Source organism: Aythya ferina, assembly GCF_964211825.1.
Source record: "Aythya ferina genome assembly, chromosome: 1".
Lineage (NCBI taxonomy): Eukaryota > Metazoa > Chordata > Aves > Anseriformes > Anatidae > Aythya > Aythya ferina.
The window spans coordinates 52520927-52535603 of NC_140296.1; the positions used below are offsets into that span (position 1 = coordinate 52520927).

At 37.9% G+C, this 14677-nt stretch overlaps 1 protein-coding gene across 5 annotated transcripts in view; it reads left to right on the forward strand.

Annotated features, from left to right (window-relative positions):
• Window positions 1-14677, forward strand: part of GPC5 (glypican 5) — a 775603-nt gene that overhangs the window by 240122 nt on the left and 520804 nt on the right. For all 5 annotated transcript variants that reach the window (XR_014688693.1, XM_084506835.1, XM_084506837.1 and 2 more), the window contains exon 6: window positions 9711-9831. Coding sequence is in view for 4 of the 5 variants with exons in the window: in XM_084506835.1 (XP_084362961.1) it covers window positions 9711-9831 (121 nt within the window). In the remaining variant the exon portion in view is untranslated. The remainder of the gene's footprint in view (window positions 1-9710; window positions 9832-14677) is intronic.

A 14677-nucleotide genomic window follows, 5' to 3' on the forward strand; every position in this document is an offset into this window, starting at 1 on the left:
TGGCCACCTGAGCACACTGCTGGCTCATATTCAGCGGACTGTCCACCATCACTCCCAGGTCCTTCTCTGCCTGGCAGCTTTCCAACCATTCCTCTCCCAGCCTGTAGCTCTGCTTGGGGTTATTGCGCCCCAGGTGCAGGACCCGGCACTTGGCCTTGTTAAACTTCATGCAGTTGACCTCAGCCCATCGGTCCAGCCTATCCAGATCCTCCTGCAGAGCTTTCCTACCCTCAAGCAGATCGACACACGCACCTAACTTGGTGTCATCTGCGAACTTACTGAGGGTGCACTCGATGCCCTCGTCCAGATCATCGATGAAGATATTAAAGAGGACCGGCCCCAGCACCGAGCCCTGGGGGACGCCACTAGTGACTGGCCTCCAACTGGACTTGGCTCCATTCACCACGACTCTTTGGGCCCGGCTATCCAGCCAGTTTCTAACCCAACGAAGCGTGCGCCAGTCCAAGCCAAGAGCAGCCAGTTTCTTGAGGAGAATGCTGTGGGAGACGGTGTCAAAAGCCTTGCTGAAGTCAAGGTAGACCACATCCACAGCCTTTCCCTCATCCACCCAGCGCGTCACTCTGTCATAGAAGGAGATCAGGTTCGTCAGGCATGACCTGCCTTTCATAAAGCCATGCTGACTGGGCCTGATCGCCTGCTTCCCCTTCAAGTGCTGCCTGATGACTCTCAGGAGGATCTGCTCCATGAGCTTTCCTGGCACTGAGGTCAAACTGACAGGCCTGTAGTTTCCTGGGCTTGAATTCCTCATGGGCTTGAATCCTGTCAAACCTACAGACAATCAGCAGAATGAGACATTAAGGGGGGGGGGAGGGAATCTTGATGTTTAAAATGTTTACATATACACATACTTTCTATATATACAACTATATGTAATTTTCTTCAGGTAATACTGCACTTTATCTTCAAGTACAAGTCAAAATAAGTTTCTTTAAATACTTGACTTATGAATGATCTTCATAGTTATATAAGCATCTTTGTCTACACAATTCTTATTATTCTGTTCTAACAATATGAACTTTTGTCAACATTTTGAAATTATTTAGCAGTTTGAAATCTTCCTATACTTTAAAGATGCAGCTTTCCCACAGTTGAGAGGGTCCTACTGGTGCAATTATTAGAAAGTGTCAAACTAAGCCTGAGATCTCATCTGGGCTTTCTCATGACTATGCCATGTTTTTCTTGGAACTATGCACATTTACTTCACTACATCTCAGTTCTTATGCTGAACAAGGAAAAACATAAGCTTTCTATTTAACAATTGGTTATTATTTATTTATTTATTTATTTATTTAAATATATATATACCTGTTTATAAGCCAGTCTATTAGAAACAAGTCTATCCTAACCATATTCCCCTCCTACTTTCCCTTTACTTACATATCTGCTTTCCATCTCTAATGGATGAATACTGCATGCATATCTCTTGGATTCATTGTTAAGTCTATGGAGCATGTGCACTCATTTTACTTGTGTTGTGAAGTGGCAGGGCTATGCCATACTGCTGTGAGTCTGAAGACATGATGTTGTGCCTCTACAAACACACTAGAAAGCCATGCTTCTCACTTAAGTGTTTAACTTTGGGTTTTAACTGGAAAGCATATCCAACCAAACCAAACAAAAAAAGTTTACAGTTTGGGATAAAGAGTTCAGAATTCCAGAATGATTGGAGATGTCTTGGAGTTCAGGATCCTTACCACCTATCAAAGCTCTTGACTCTTCAAACTTAGGTTAGGGTCTTGAAAGAGTTAAAGAGCTTGGTAGCACCTGTTCCTAGAAGGTCCAGTTGTCCAGCTCTGGGTTGTTCCCCAGGCAACATGTAGGAAGGAAAATGCTGCCAGCACTACCTGTTGAATTCTGGGGAAGTTTGTATCTAGATCAAAACTTTATGGCTCAGACCCATTTTAGCATCAATCTCATACTCTGATGCATCTATTCTTATGATTCTGTGATTTTGTGATTCTATGCTGATATAACTCCATAAAGCTAGTGCAAAGGAATGGAAAATCATGGTCAGTTAGTTTTTGACAATAAATATAATGTATCAGTGTTCGTTGTTATCACAATATAATATAGATTATTTATGTTGAAGTAATATAGAGATACAGATCTTCTAAGCACTTTGTCCACAATTTTGGCTGATTTTGAACAGAATTCCTATCTATATAATTTCTATTAGCTTTTCTAATTACAAAAACCAAGTGATAGCCAACAGAGTGTGACCTTCTCTTTTAATAGAGATATTGATACAATCAAATGTAAAAATCAAAAACTGTATTCATAGATACAATAAAGAGCAATAGCATATTTATATGAATATTGAACTTAGAGAATGGGCAACTTGTTATTCATCATTTAAAAACATGTTTATAGAATACAAATATATTGGTGCTTTTTATTTTTTTTTTTCTTGTGTTGATGAAAATGAATAGTATTTGGGGACCAAGTCTGCCTATTAAAGTGCTATGATACATTACCATGCTTGTACAGAAATGAGCACAGATGGTGGGTCTATTATTTCTAGCAAGAAATTTGTCTTTTTTTTTTTTCCCCAGGATTCAAATTTGACCGACACTTACTCAAGTTGGTCTATGTCTGTGGGAATCCTTAAAATGTTTTTTTTTTTTTTTTTTTTTTCCATTATTTGCACATTTGGAGTAAAGAAAACAGAAAGTGATTAATGCTGTATTAAAACTTTATAATGAGTGAAGGCTTTCAAACAAAGAGTTTGAGATTTATATATTTTTCAGCCAAGTAAATGGAAACATGTTTTGCATGCAAATGAAAGTCTACAGGGATGAAGTTTTGTGTACCAGGCTTAGATTCCCAATAGTTCATTTAGTTCGAACAGATCTTTTAGTCCACATTAGAGTGTTTGAAGATGTTATATTTATAGACATTTGTTAATTAAACACAATGATATGTGGAAAATAAAACAGCAATATATAAGTAAGGTTATAATTTTTATGCAAAAAATATCATTTCAATCAGCAAAAAAGTATATATTAAACAAGAGGCTGACATTCATAAATTTACTTTCATGGTAAGAATCAATGAAACAATGCTTCATTAGGCTTTGCCAATGCCTTATTATCAATCTGAAGAAGAAAACGGGGGTCAACCTGCCTTGTTATTATTGGAGCCAATAATTAGAGTATGGGTTTTAATATGAATTGCTCAAAGCCAGATCACTTTGCAGGGAAGGTAGATTTAATATGGGTTAGGATTTCCAGTATCAGGAAAAAATGCAATCACATGAGTTCATTTACTCCAATGTATTCTATACTGAGACCTCCATCATTTAGCAATGCATTGTGAAAAACTCAGTTTAACATTTATTCTGTGAACTGGTACACAAAGACAGTATTGTCAAATTTGGAGGAAACCATTCTTGCTTCCAACTTCAAAAATGATGTTGTATTATTTTTGTTCCATTCAAACAAGTTTTTTTTTTGACCTGAAGATAAATCAGAAGCATTTGAAATGAGTAGTGATTGTATCAATCGTGGACATAAAGCTTTCTTTGTGTTTACTATGCCTGTAACCTTGTGTGTTATTTGCAGTCTGATGGGGCCTGCAATGGACAAAAATGTCAGAAGGGTGGGCTAAAATGTATCAGTTGTCACAGAGCAAGTTTTGAGCTATTTTGGTGGCAGACAATGCATTTATGATGGTTTTGTTTGTGGAGGTGCTCTACTTTGCTTAGGAATATAGTTGTAGAGGAGGAGCCTGTAGGTGGTTTGGAATCACAAAATCACTTCTCTCAGAGATGGAATGGATCACACCAGCCACGGGTCAGAGAAAGGCCAAGAGATATAAAGAACGTAGAAAGAATGGTGCTAAACAGTTCAGAGCAAGTAACACCAAACAATACAGAGCCTGTTACTTCTAGTACCTAAAGATCTACTTTTTCAATGCTAACACACTTAAAATTGTGGTATTACCAAGTATTAGTGTGCTGCTTGTTGCTGCATCAATTCACTTGCCATCTCTGCTTCAGCTTTTATCCCTTCCCCACTCTCAACTGGAAGAGCAAACCCTACCTCAGATCAGTCAGCAAGGGCACAGCTTAGGTAACTAATGTGAGTAGGATCTTTGACAGGCCAGTGACTGAATGGATTTCCTTCCCAACAGAAAGGAAAAGTAGCCTGATATAACTATGTTATGTTATGTGTGACTGAACAGTTCTCAAGTTCAAACGTTGACACTTAATAGAGGGTCTCAGCATTGCTGCTCCGAGGCCTCTTGATCTTCTCAATGTTTTTAAGGATCATGTTGTATGCTGTAAAAGAATAAAATGCTTACCAAAGTCAATTTCTTTACAAAGCTGCAAGGGCAGGCAAAAGAATGAAGGACAGGGATATTCCCAGAGTAGAGCATGCCCATCCATACTGTATATCCGCTTTCAGAATCAGAATCACAGAATCACAGAATTTTCTAGGTTGGAAGAGACCTCAAGGTCATCGAGTCCAACCTCCAACCTAACGCTAACAGCCCTCCACTAAACCATATCCCTAAGCTCTACATCTAAGCGTCTTTTGAAGACTTCCAAGGATGGTGACTCCACCACTTCCCTGGGCAGCCTGTTCCAGTGCCTCACAACCCTTTCAGTGAAGAAGTTCTTCCTAACATCTAACCTAAAACTCCCCTGGCTCAACTTAAGCCCATTCCCCCTCGTCCTGTCACCAGGCACGTGGGAGAACAGGCCAACCCCCACCTCGCTACAGCCTCCCTTGAGGTACCCATAGAGAGCGATAAGGTCGCCCCTGAGCCTCCTCTTCTCCAGGCTGAACAAGCCCAGCTCCCTCAGCTGCTCCTCGTAGGACTTGTTCTCCAGGCCCCTCACCAGCTTCATCGCCCTTCTCTGCACCCACTCAAGCACCTCGATGTCCTTCTTGTAGCGAGGGGCCCAAAACTGAACACAGTACTCGAGGTGCGGCCTCACCAGAACCGAGTACAGGGGGACGATCACCTCCCTAGCCCTGCTGGTCACGCTGTTCCTGATACAAGCCAGGATGCCGTTGGCCTTCTTGGCCACCTGAGCACACTGCTGGCTCATATTCAGCCGACTATCCACCATCACTCCCAGGTCCTTCTCTGCCTGGCAGCTTTCCAACCATTCCTCTCCCAGTCTGTAGCTCTGCTTGGGGTTATTGCGCCCCAGGTGCAGGACCCGGCACTTGGCCTTGTTGAACTTCATGCAGTTGACCTCAGCCCATCGGTGCAGCCTATCCAGATCCTCCTGCAGAGCTTTCCTACCCTCAAGCAGATTGACACACGCACCTAACTTGGTGTCATCTGCAAAGTTACTGAGGGTGCACTCGATGCCCTCGTCCAGATCATTGATGAAGATATTAAAGAGGACCGGCCCCAGCACCGAGCCCTGGGGGACGCCACTAGTGACTGGCCTCCAACTGGACTTGGCTCCATTCACCACGACTCTTTGGGCCCGGCTATCCAGCCAGTTTCTAACCCAACGAAGCGTGCGCCAGTCCAAGCCAAGAGCAGCCAGTTTCTTGAGGAGAATGCTGTGGGAGACGGTGTCAAAAGCCTTGCTGAAGTCAAGGTAGACCACATCCACAGCCTTTCCCTCATCCACCCAGCGCGTCACTTTGTCATAGAAGGAGATCAGGTTCGTCAGGCATGACCTGCCTTTCATAAAGCCATGCTGACTGGGCCTGATCGCCTGCTTCCCCTTCAAGTGCTGCCTGATGACTCTCAGGAGGATCTGCTCCATGAGCTTCCCTGGCACTGAGGTCAAACTGACAGGCCTGTAGTTTCCCGGGTCTGCCCTCCGGCCCTTCTTGTAGATGGGCGTCACGTTTGCTAGCCGCCAGTCAATTGGGACCTCCCCCGATAGCCAGGACTGTTGATAAATGATGGACAGTGGCTTGGCCAGCTCCTCTGCCAGTTCCCTCAGTACCCTTGGGTGGATCCCATCCGGCCCCATCGACTTGTGCACATCGTGAGCAGTGCAGTGGGTATGAACATCTGAACATTGTATAGGAATTGGCTTAGCCATCAGAACTGAGAAAATATTCAAGTGGAATTAGAGCCTCTTTCTAGGATGACTTAAAGCTTCCAACCCAAAACAGTGAAGAGCCATTGGACCACACAAGGTTTAAAACATTGAAAATGTATAAATTTGAAAAAGAGTGTTTATTTTATTTTATTTTATTTTATTTTATTTTATTTTATTTTATTTTATTTTATTTTATTTTATTTTATTTTATTTTATTTTATTCTTGCATAAGAGAGGAGAATCAATCATGTAGAAAAAACAAAACAAAACAAAACAACAACAACAACAAAACTAGACTTCTCTGCCTAGGGAGCAGATATAAATCTTGTCTTTGAGGGAATATGGAAAAACAACTATAACATAATGACAAGGAGTGGGAGAGAAGTAACTTACACTTTCTACAGGTAAGTTTTGAGCCCAAGTAAATACATTGGTACTGAAGAAGAACATAAGAGGATGAAAGTTCTGAAAAGCTTATGGAACATAACTGACGCTCCTAGTATCTGTTTCATTCTCAAGACAGTGTCCCTTGCCCTCAAATGGAGGAAGAGAGTTAGTCCTACAGTAAAGACCAGTTGTGCAAAGGTGCAGATTTCATTGTGAAAATAAATGAAAATAGAATGATAGCCAGCTTTGAATGAGTCATTGCCAGATAATTCCCAGCTGAGCTAAATTAATAAAATTGTAGCCAAATCAATGGCTTATTTCTTTCTGCATGGCTAGAGAAATGAGTATTATCAATTGAATTAAAAAAAAAAAAAAAAGGTATTCTTTTTCACATAGTTCTGCATTTCATAGGCAAATGTACAATAATTTGGTTTTACAGCATTTCATGAAAGGTGTTAATTGAAAAACTCAGTGACAGAAAGTAAGAGGGACAGAAAGTAAGAGGAATATAGGTTTTGCATGCTGCAATACAGAAAATGAGAGCACTGTAAAGGATGGATATCCATAACCTTTTAAGAATTTCTTATAGTGTTATAGTATGAAGAAAAATTCCTGTACTTAGTTAAAGCACTTGTCCTAGCACTTGTATTGCACTATTCATCTGGAAAAGGAAGAAAGGAGGGGAGGGAAGAAGGGATGTGAGCTTTGTAAATCCATTCTGAATTATCTATTTTGATGTACACAAATGACTAAGAAAGATGGATTTCCAAAGTAAAGCATTGAAGAAGGTTCTCCTCTCCTCTCCTCTCCTCTCCTCTCCTCTCCTCTCCTCTCCTCTCCTCTCCTCTCCTCTCCTCTCCTCTCCTCTCCTCTCCTCTCCTCTCCTCTCCTCTCCTCTCCTCTCCTCTCCTCTCCTCTCCTCTCCTCTCCTCTCCTCTCCTCTCCTCTCCTCTCCTCTCCTCTCCTCTCCTCTCCTCTCCTCTCCTCTCCTCTCCTCTTCTATTTTCTTAGGAGCTACCAGAAAATTTGTTGACTCTACTCAAATTGCAGTGTTAAATATTTTCTCAAATCAAATTTTTCTCAAATCAATACTTTCTCAAATAAACCAAAATACTTCACTGTGGAGAATACAAGCCATTCATATAATCAGTGTATTCAACACTGCTATGAAGAATTTTTTTTTTTTTTTTAAATCTAATTTCAACTACCATGTTCAAGTGAACTATATTATGCTCATTAAGCCTTGCTATCTTAATTGTGCAGTATTAACATCTATTCCAAGTTATAGTATGGCTCGTGAATTAGTGACAGACTCAGTAAGGGCTTTAGTAATGGGCATATTACTTTAGTATTTACTTTAGCTAAATACAGCTGACAATGTATTTGCTCTAATGAAGAGTGAAAAAAGCTGGGATATTTAACTTGTGACTAATTCCAGGTAATCATTGATGCAATATCTTGATACATAATTGAATTTAAATTTGGTATATTTACATACTAAAATGAGTGCAAAAGAAATAGAACATTTGCCCTCAATATAACATGCAGCAATGTATTTGTATGAAGGCGAATTACTCTCTGATTCCTATGGAAAACAAGTCATTTTGTATGACAGAGTAAATTTATATCCATGAACAAGGCCAATGTCACTTTAGGAATGGTATCTGGACCATTGTATGCCTCCTTAGAAATATCCTCAGTCTCACTTAAGGTGATATTTAAGCAAAGATCAATGACAAAAAAATGTTGCTATGTGGTAACCTGGCTTTAATGACCAGCATTCAGTATTTAGCATTCTCTTAAATACAGTTAAGTGGGGAAAACATGTTTATACTTTGCAAGTGTTATTTTTTTTTTTCCTCTTCACATCCTCCTTTTTTTCTTTCTTTGTTCTTGCCCTTTTAGTTTTCCTCTCATTTTCTTTCCGTATTCTTTTCTGTGTGCTAATTCCCACTAATGATAACTCAGCTCATAGCCCCCTTCATCCTTTTGGTAATTCCTTTTCTCAATTTCACCATAATAATAAATAAACAAATAAACAAATAAATAAATGAAAAATTAAAGTGCTCTCCTTGGGCATTTTCCATATATGACGGCCAAAAGGCAAACAGTCCTTGCCCCTCAGAGTTATACTTCATAGCTTTCTGCAAACTCAGGCAGCAGACTAATCTTCCTATGGTTGCTTCATATATGGAAGGTTTCCTGTTGAGCTTAGAGGTCTTGCAATGTTTTTCATAAAACTCAGCTTCTGCTGAATTCAAATATACTGTGTTGCTCATATGTGGTAATGGTAGGCAGGAATTAGGCATTTCTGTACTCCATTCCTCATAGTGGTCTTTCCTTTCTTTTTCTTACAGCTTAGCAGCTGGGACAATAGTTTTGAGATAGAGATATATAGAGCTATCCTCTTGCAGAGTATGCAGACAAAACATAACATATGGAGGGGATTTGCATAATGGGTATTTGTGATAATGTAGCAATTCATTTTTTCTTGCATAACTTGACTATTACCTAAAAAATAGGAAGTTGAATGTAGAATTGCATCTTCATAAGCCACAGAATTCTGCAAAGTGGTTAATTTTAGTGTCTATATTTTGAGTTTTGATATATTGGCATGTTAGAACCAATGCTTTACTTACTATGTAAATTCTTTCTTGAATGAGAATATATCTGGCTTCCATTGCTTCTTTTGCACATATCTGTCTATGAAGTAAATTTTGTCCTTCTCTGTACTTGTATCAGTTATGTAATGTCAAATAATATATGCATAACTTGTCTATTGTCCTGTAATAAATATTGTAGTTGCATGTGCATTCGCAAAAACACTAGAAAACTTCAGATGTAGTTCTGAACCTACCATGTGTGTAGTCTCTGGATGGTTTTATTTATTTGTTTTGTTTTGTTTTGTTTTTAACCTGATATGTCATGCTTTTAGATAATCACGGTTTCACTTGTATTTAACAAAACCAAAATGAAGGACAGTTCATACACAAAAAATATGCAGAGATAAATGTTTCTTCCTTCAAAATGTAAACAACTCTTTTCTTGTTAAAGTTTGCAGTAAAATTAAAGCAACAATAAATAACACAACTTTGTGGAATGAAGTAATTATATTCTGCTATATTTCTTTTCTATTAAAAATATGTGCACAAAATTAATGCATCTCATTAAAATGCAATGTTGGTGCCATGAGAATTGAGTTAATATGAACTAGAAGATGACTCTCTGAGAGCAGAATAACTTACTAAATCATCTTTGTGTGTGTATTTGTGTGTTGAAATAGCTATACTCTTCGCGTGGTTGGCAGTGGAATCAAAGCTCAGTTTGGGAATCCAGAAGTAAAGGTGAAAGGAACAGATCCTGTAATAAATCAAATTATTGACAAGCTGAAACATATAATTCAGGTAAGCTTCTTTTACCTATAAATATAATATAATATTAAAGGCAACTCTAGTGAAAGTATGAATTTACTGTACATTAAAGGGTAATTGTTAATTCAAGTCATTGCTCAATGTATGTCAACACCAGGAAAAAAAAAAAAATCTGCTCCCTCTCACTTCAGTTATTGGAAATGATGTAGTCAAAAAATTTGCATATGGTAGAGAAGTGTAGGAAGTAAGAATTTGTTAGCTGGGCCACTTGTACCTGTGAGTACCAGTATAGCATTTCATTAATTGTACAGAAGAACAAAGAGAATAATTTAGGGATATTAACTGGGTTAACATTTAAAAACAATAAAACATAATTTCCCTCATCCATCTATACTAAATTGAGATTTTTTCTTAATCAGTCTTGCTGCAAGGTTTATTGTTTATTAATCAGATAGAAACACTAGAAAGTTTGAATAGCATGCTTGCTAAGCAAGTTGGTGTTCATTGAATATTTGTGAGTTACTAAATTTAAGGCTTATAAAGCAGTCAGTTCCAATATGATCCTGCACAACTGTAGAACTGTAATACATTTAAGATTACATGTATGTTTTGTTATACTGTTATCATCTGTATCATGGATAGCCATAACTACAGGATGAAAACCTGACTCTGTTGAAAGCACCAGTAAGTTTGCTGACAATTCTGTATTTCAGTTAGAAAATAAAATTTTCCACCATGATCTGAAGCCTGAATGATAAGAACTACTTTACTAGCATTTCTTGTCATGGTCCCATCTAGTCCAGCAACCTCTTATCTGCACTGGTGAAAAGAGACTGTTCAGGGAGGGCATGCAAGCTTGGCAACCTTACCTTCTCCATTCCCCTTCTCTACCTCATTTTCTAATCATGAGAAGAGATATTAATCAGCTCTTCCTTGCCTAGTGCATTGAGTTCCATTTAAAGACTGCTCCTTTAATTTTGTTTTTCCATCTTCTTGACAGCTGCTTTTAAGTACAGTTTCCAAAATGGTTTCTTGAGTTGAAATAGGCAAGCCATTCTAACATTACCGATAACTTCATGGTGAACTCTCTGGGTTCTTATTTCTCTATTGGTAAAAAAATAACTGACAACAAAAGGACAGAATTGGTGAAATAGTAAATAAACAAATAAATAGAATCTTTTCCATCAGTAGGGTTGTTCTCTGGGATAAGTGGAATCCCGATTCAAGCTCAAAGGCAGTCATTTTTCCTTCCTCCTAAAATAAAACACTGTATTTAGCCCTCCAGCTTCAGCATGCTTTTGTCTCTACTTCTTATTAAAATTGTGACTACCATGGTAAGAAAATAAATATAATTTTGCGTCCGAATAGATGCTATGGCTTAATTAAGAACTAAAAATTACTCTACAAAGAAATATGTTGCAAATCTTACTGGGTAAGTCTTTTATCTGTCAGGAATGTTGTCCTTTGATATTAAACCTGCACTGTAGAGTTTATTGTATTGTTTTCCTCTAGAGGCTAGGATTTGTGTTGTTTCCTCCTTAGGTGAGGATCTAAACAAATGGAATAGAACAATTCCATTATAAGGCATTTCATTTTCAGAGCTTATTTGTCCTTGTCTCAGAAGACTGGTGAGGGTCTTGGAAAGAAGAACTTATAACCTACATACTGCAAGTCCTACTAACTTGCAAATATATTATCTTTCTATATCATAGTTTCCTTTCTTGTAGCTCTGAGTATGGAAATGGGGCAGTGGATAAAGAGACCATCAAATACCTTAGAGACCCAATATATAACTGTTTTTCCTCAGATAAAAGGGATGAAGAAACTGCAGAAAAAGCTTTCTTCTCTAGCTTTTACTGCTTGGAAAAGGAGGATGGGGAGGGTAAATTAGAGATTCAAATACAAAAGATCACCTTTTTGTCCTTTGTGATATGAAAAGGATGAATCACATACTAAGCTTATGAAGGAGAGATTAAATAAGGGGAGCTTAATGGATTGTGGTGTCACCTCTTGTGTATAAGTCCTAGTTCTATCTACTTAATTCCAGCACTCTATCTGAGTAGTATTATGCAATACAAAAACTTTAACAGGTAGTTCTGTAGAAAAAAATCATATTTGTCCTACTTTTCATAATTAATAATTCCTGTAATCTATAAAGGTTTATATACTTTAATTTAGTTTTAAGACTGGCAACATGATGTGTAACCTTCTATTTGTGTAGGAAACTATATATATTTCTATATAAATTCCATGTTGCTGTAGCCTTGCTTTCTAATAAGTCCATTTTTGTTATTTGTGTTTTATATGGAGCATGAAATGTGGCAATTTGATCTCTGCGTTGGGAAATGGAAATGAGTGGTAATTCAGGTTTATATGACCTTTCACATCAGCCTTTAAACACCATACAAGATATCAAAGCAGCATTGCTCTCTGTCTCATGATGCCATTGGAGGATATGGCCCTTCCTTCCAATCACAGTTAGAGCTGTGTGTATCAGTGTAAGTGTAGTCTGATTTTCTTCTGCTTGTATAGCCTGTCATGGTGCCAAGACCTTCAGAAATGAAAAGCCTCTAACATTTGGTGAATATCAGTATCCAGAAAAGAATCAGAGGTTTTATTTCTGGTACTTCGCACAATAAATATGGTGAAATGCACTGAAATGTTATGTAATCAGTGATAACATAAAACATTTATTTGCAGCTGGGATAGGATTTATTTCTGTAATCAAACACACACATTGAGGTGTTTAAGCTTCCCTCATATGCAGGTCTAGTCCATGAAGCTTAGACAGCTGTTCATTTGGCCAAATCTGAGTGTGTGCTTCAGAATAAGAAAAGTAGGTCTTTAGCCTCAGACTATATAAAATGAGTTTGGGTGTATTGCCCACATGTTGGCATCTACATTATAAACATCTGCAGTTAAGTGCCTGATCTGAAGGATTTCACCTTGTGTCATATTTCTGAGCCCTTTCCAAGAGGATGCCAGTTGGAAAACACAAACTAGAAATGTGTCCTTTTCTAATTCTAATAAATAGTTAGTAGGTACACTGTATCTTCTTATTCTACTACTACATTCTGGTTTTTCAAAGGGTATGTTGCACCACAGAATTATCAAACCATAAAACAACCTAATGTCTGCTGGAAAATGAAGCCTTTTGCTTTTGCAGGTGTCTGAGTTGGTCTGAAGTGCATGTACTTAGGATACATTTTTATTTGTTTGGTTTTTAATTTTTGTGAAATGATTGAGACCTTAGGTACAGTTCAGAGAGTCAGGAACTCAAAAAGATATGTCCAAACATTTGGGGAGCTCCTGACACAATTCTGATTTTATGATTATGTAGTCTTTTCTAATCATTTAAAAAAAAAAAAAAAAAAAAAAAAGGTAAATTATAGAAAGACTAGTTTGAAGAGGATGAACAGTCTGGTATTTAGAGTACATAATTAAACTCAGATTCAGAAATACATCCTGATTATATTTTGCTCTTCTAGAACAGAAAAAGTAACTATCTCTGCTATGAAGAGGTAGAAGAAATACATTGTCTTCTGAAATGTTCCTTTCTCTTTGTCATCAAAGCACATGATCCCTTTTCTCACCAATTGCACTACATTTTTCTTTGTACTTTCAAGGATCTGAGCAGGAGAGTAGGAGTGAAGTTAATATTTGGAGATGTAAAGGGAGGGCTCATTCAAGGAGGACCTAGCAAGCTCTCAGAAAATCAGACTATACAAATTTATTGTCAAATGGCTAAATATTATCAAGTAGCAAAAGAAGAACAGATACATTAAAATTTGCTTCCTGGTCATCTTTAATGTGTACATGAGAAAATAGATCAAATACTATTTTGACCTGCCTGCAGAAAAGAATAAGGGTCTCCTAGTATTTCCTCTTTTCTTACTGGGCAGATATACAAGCATGTAAAAATCCCTAGCCAAGAATCTACTTCAAAATATGTAAATGTTTGGTGCTTAAACATAGTCTCTCTTTTCTAGGTTCTATTAATTACAAATTTTTAACTCATTGCTTAAATTTGTTGCTTAAAGGAGAACTCTTCCCAGTAAGGTTTGTTTTCTGGGCTACTGTGCTAGGGTTAAGTTACAACTGTTCACAGACTTTATGGCAGAGACCTTTTCAGTATATGCCACAGTGGCCCATATGTCATTTCTCCTTTGTGAGAGGCTCACAGTAAACCTCCTTCTTTTTCTGTAAATAGTGGATTTACCAAAAATCAATAACACTTTTGATTCCATTGGACCCTGACTGCTATAATCTGTGCTCTGGACTCCACAGGTTCGTACTCCCAGCAGTGAAGTACAATTAGAGGAGCTAGCATGAATTCAGGTGAACCAGTCAGTGATGAAAAGGGTTTGACAAAGTCACCTTCTTTTGTAAAAATCCTTACTTGTACAGTCTGGTGTTTTGGAGAGCTTTTTAAATGATGGGCTCTTCCTCATTCATTTATCTTCACGGTAGGCCAACAATGGGTTCAGTGCATATTCTCTTATGTACTGAAATCAGTAGCTATCACTCTTATTTAATAGGCAATCATGATAAGCAAAGTCAGTTGCATATGGCAGCGATAATAATGGTAATTATTTTTCTTTCTTCCCCAGTAATTTAAAAACATGATTTATCTTGCCTGCAAGTACAAATACTAAGGTTATGAAGTAAGTATGATATTTTGGTGCTGTGATTACAGGCAATTGGATCTTGGTCATTTCAATGTATTTCTTCTTTTAAAAGATAATCTCAGAGAGATACTTGTTTGAAAATAATAGCCATTCCTTGGAGCTCATATTAACAGGTGAAATAATCACTTGCTAATTTTAGAAAATCCTGCCATAGTAGAAAATACCACTGTGTATATCTGACAATATGAGGC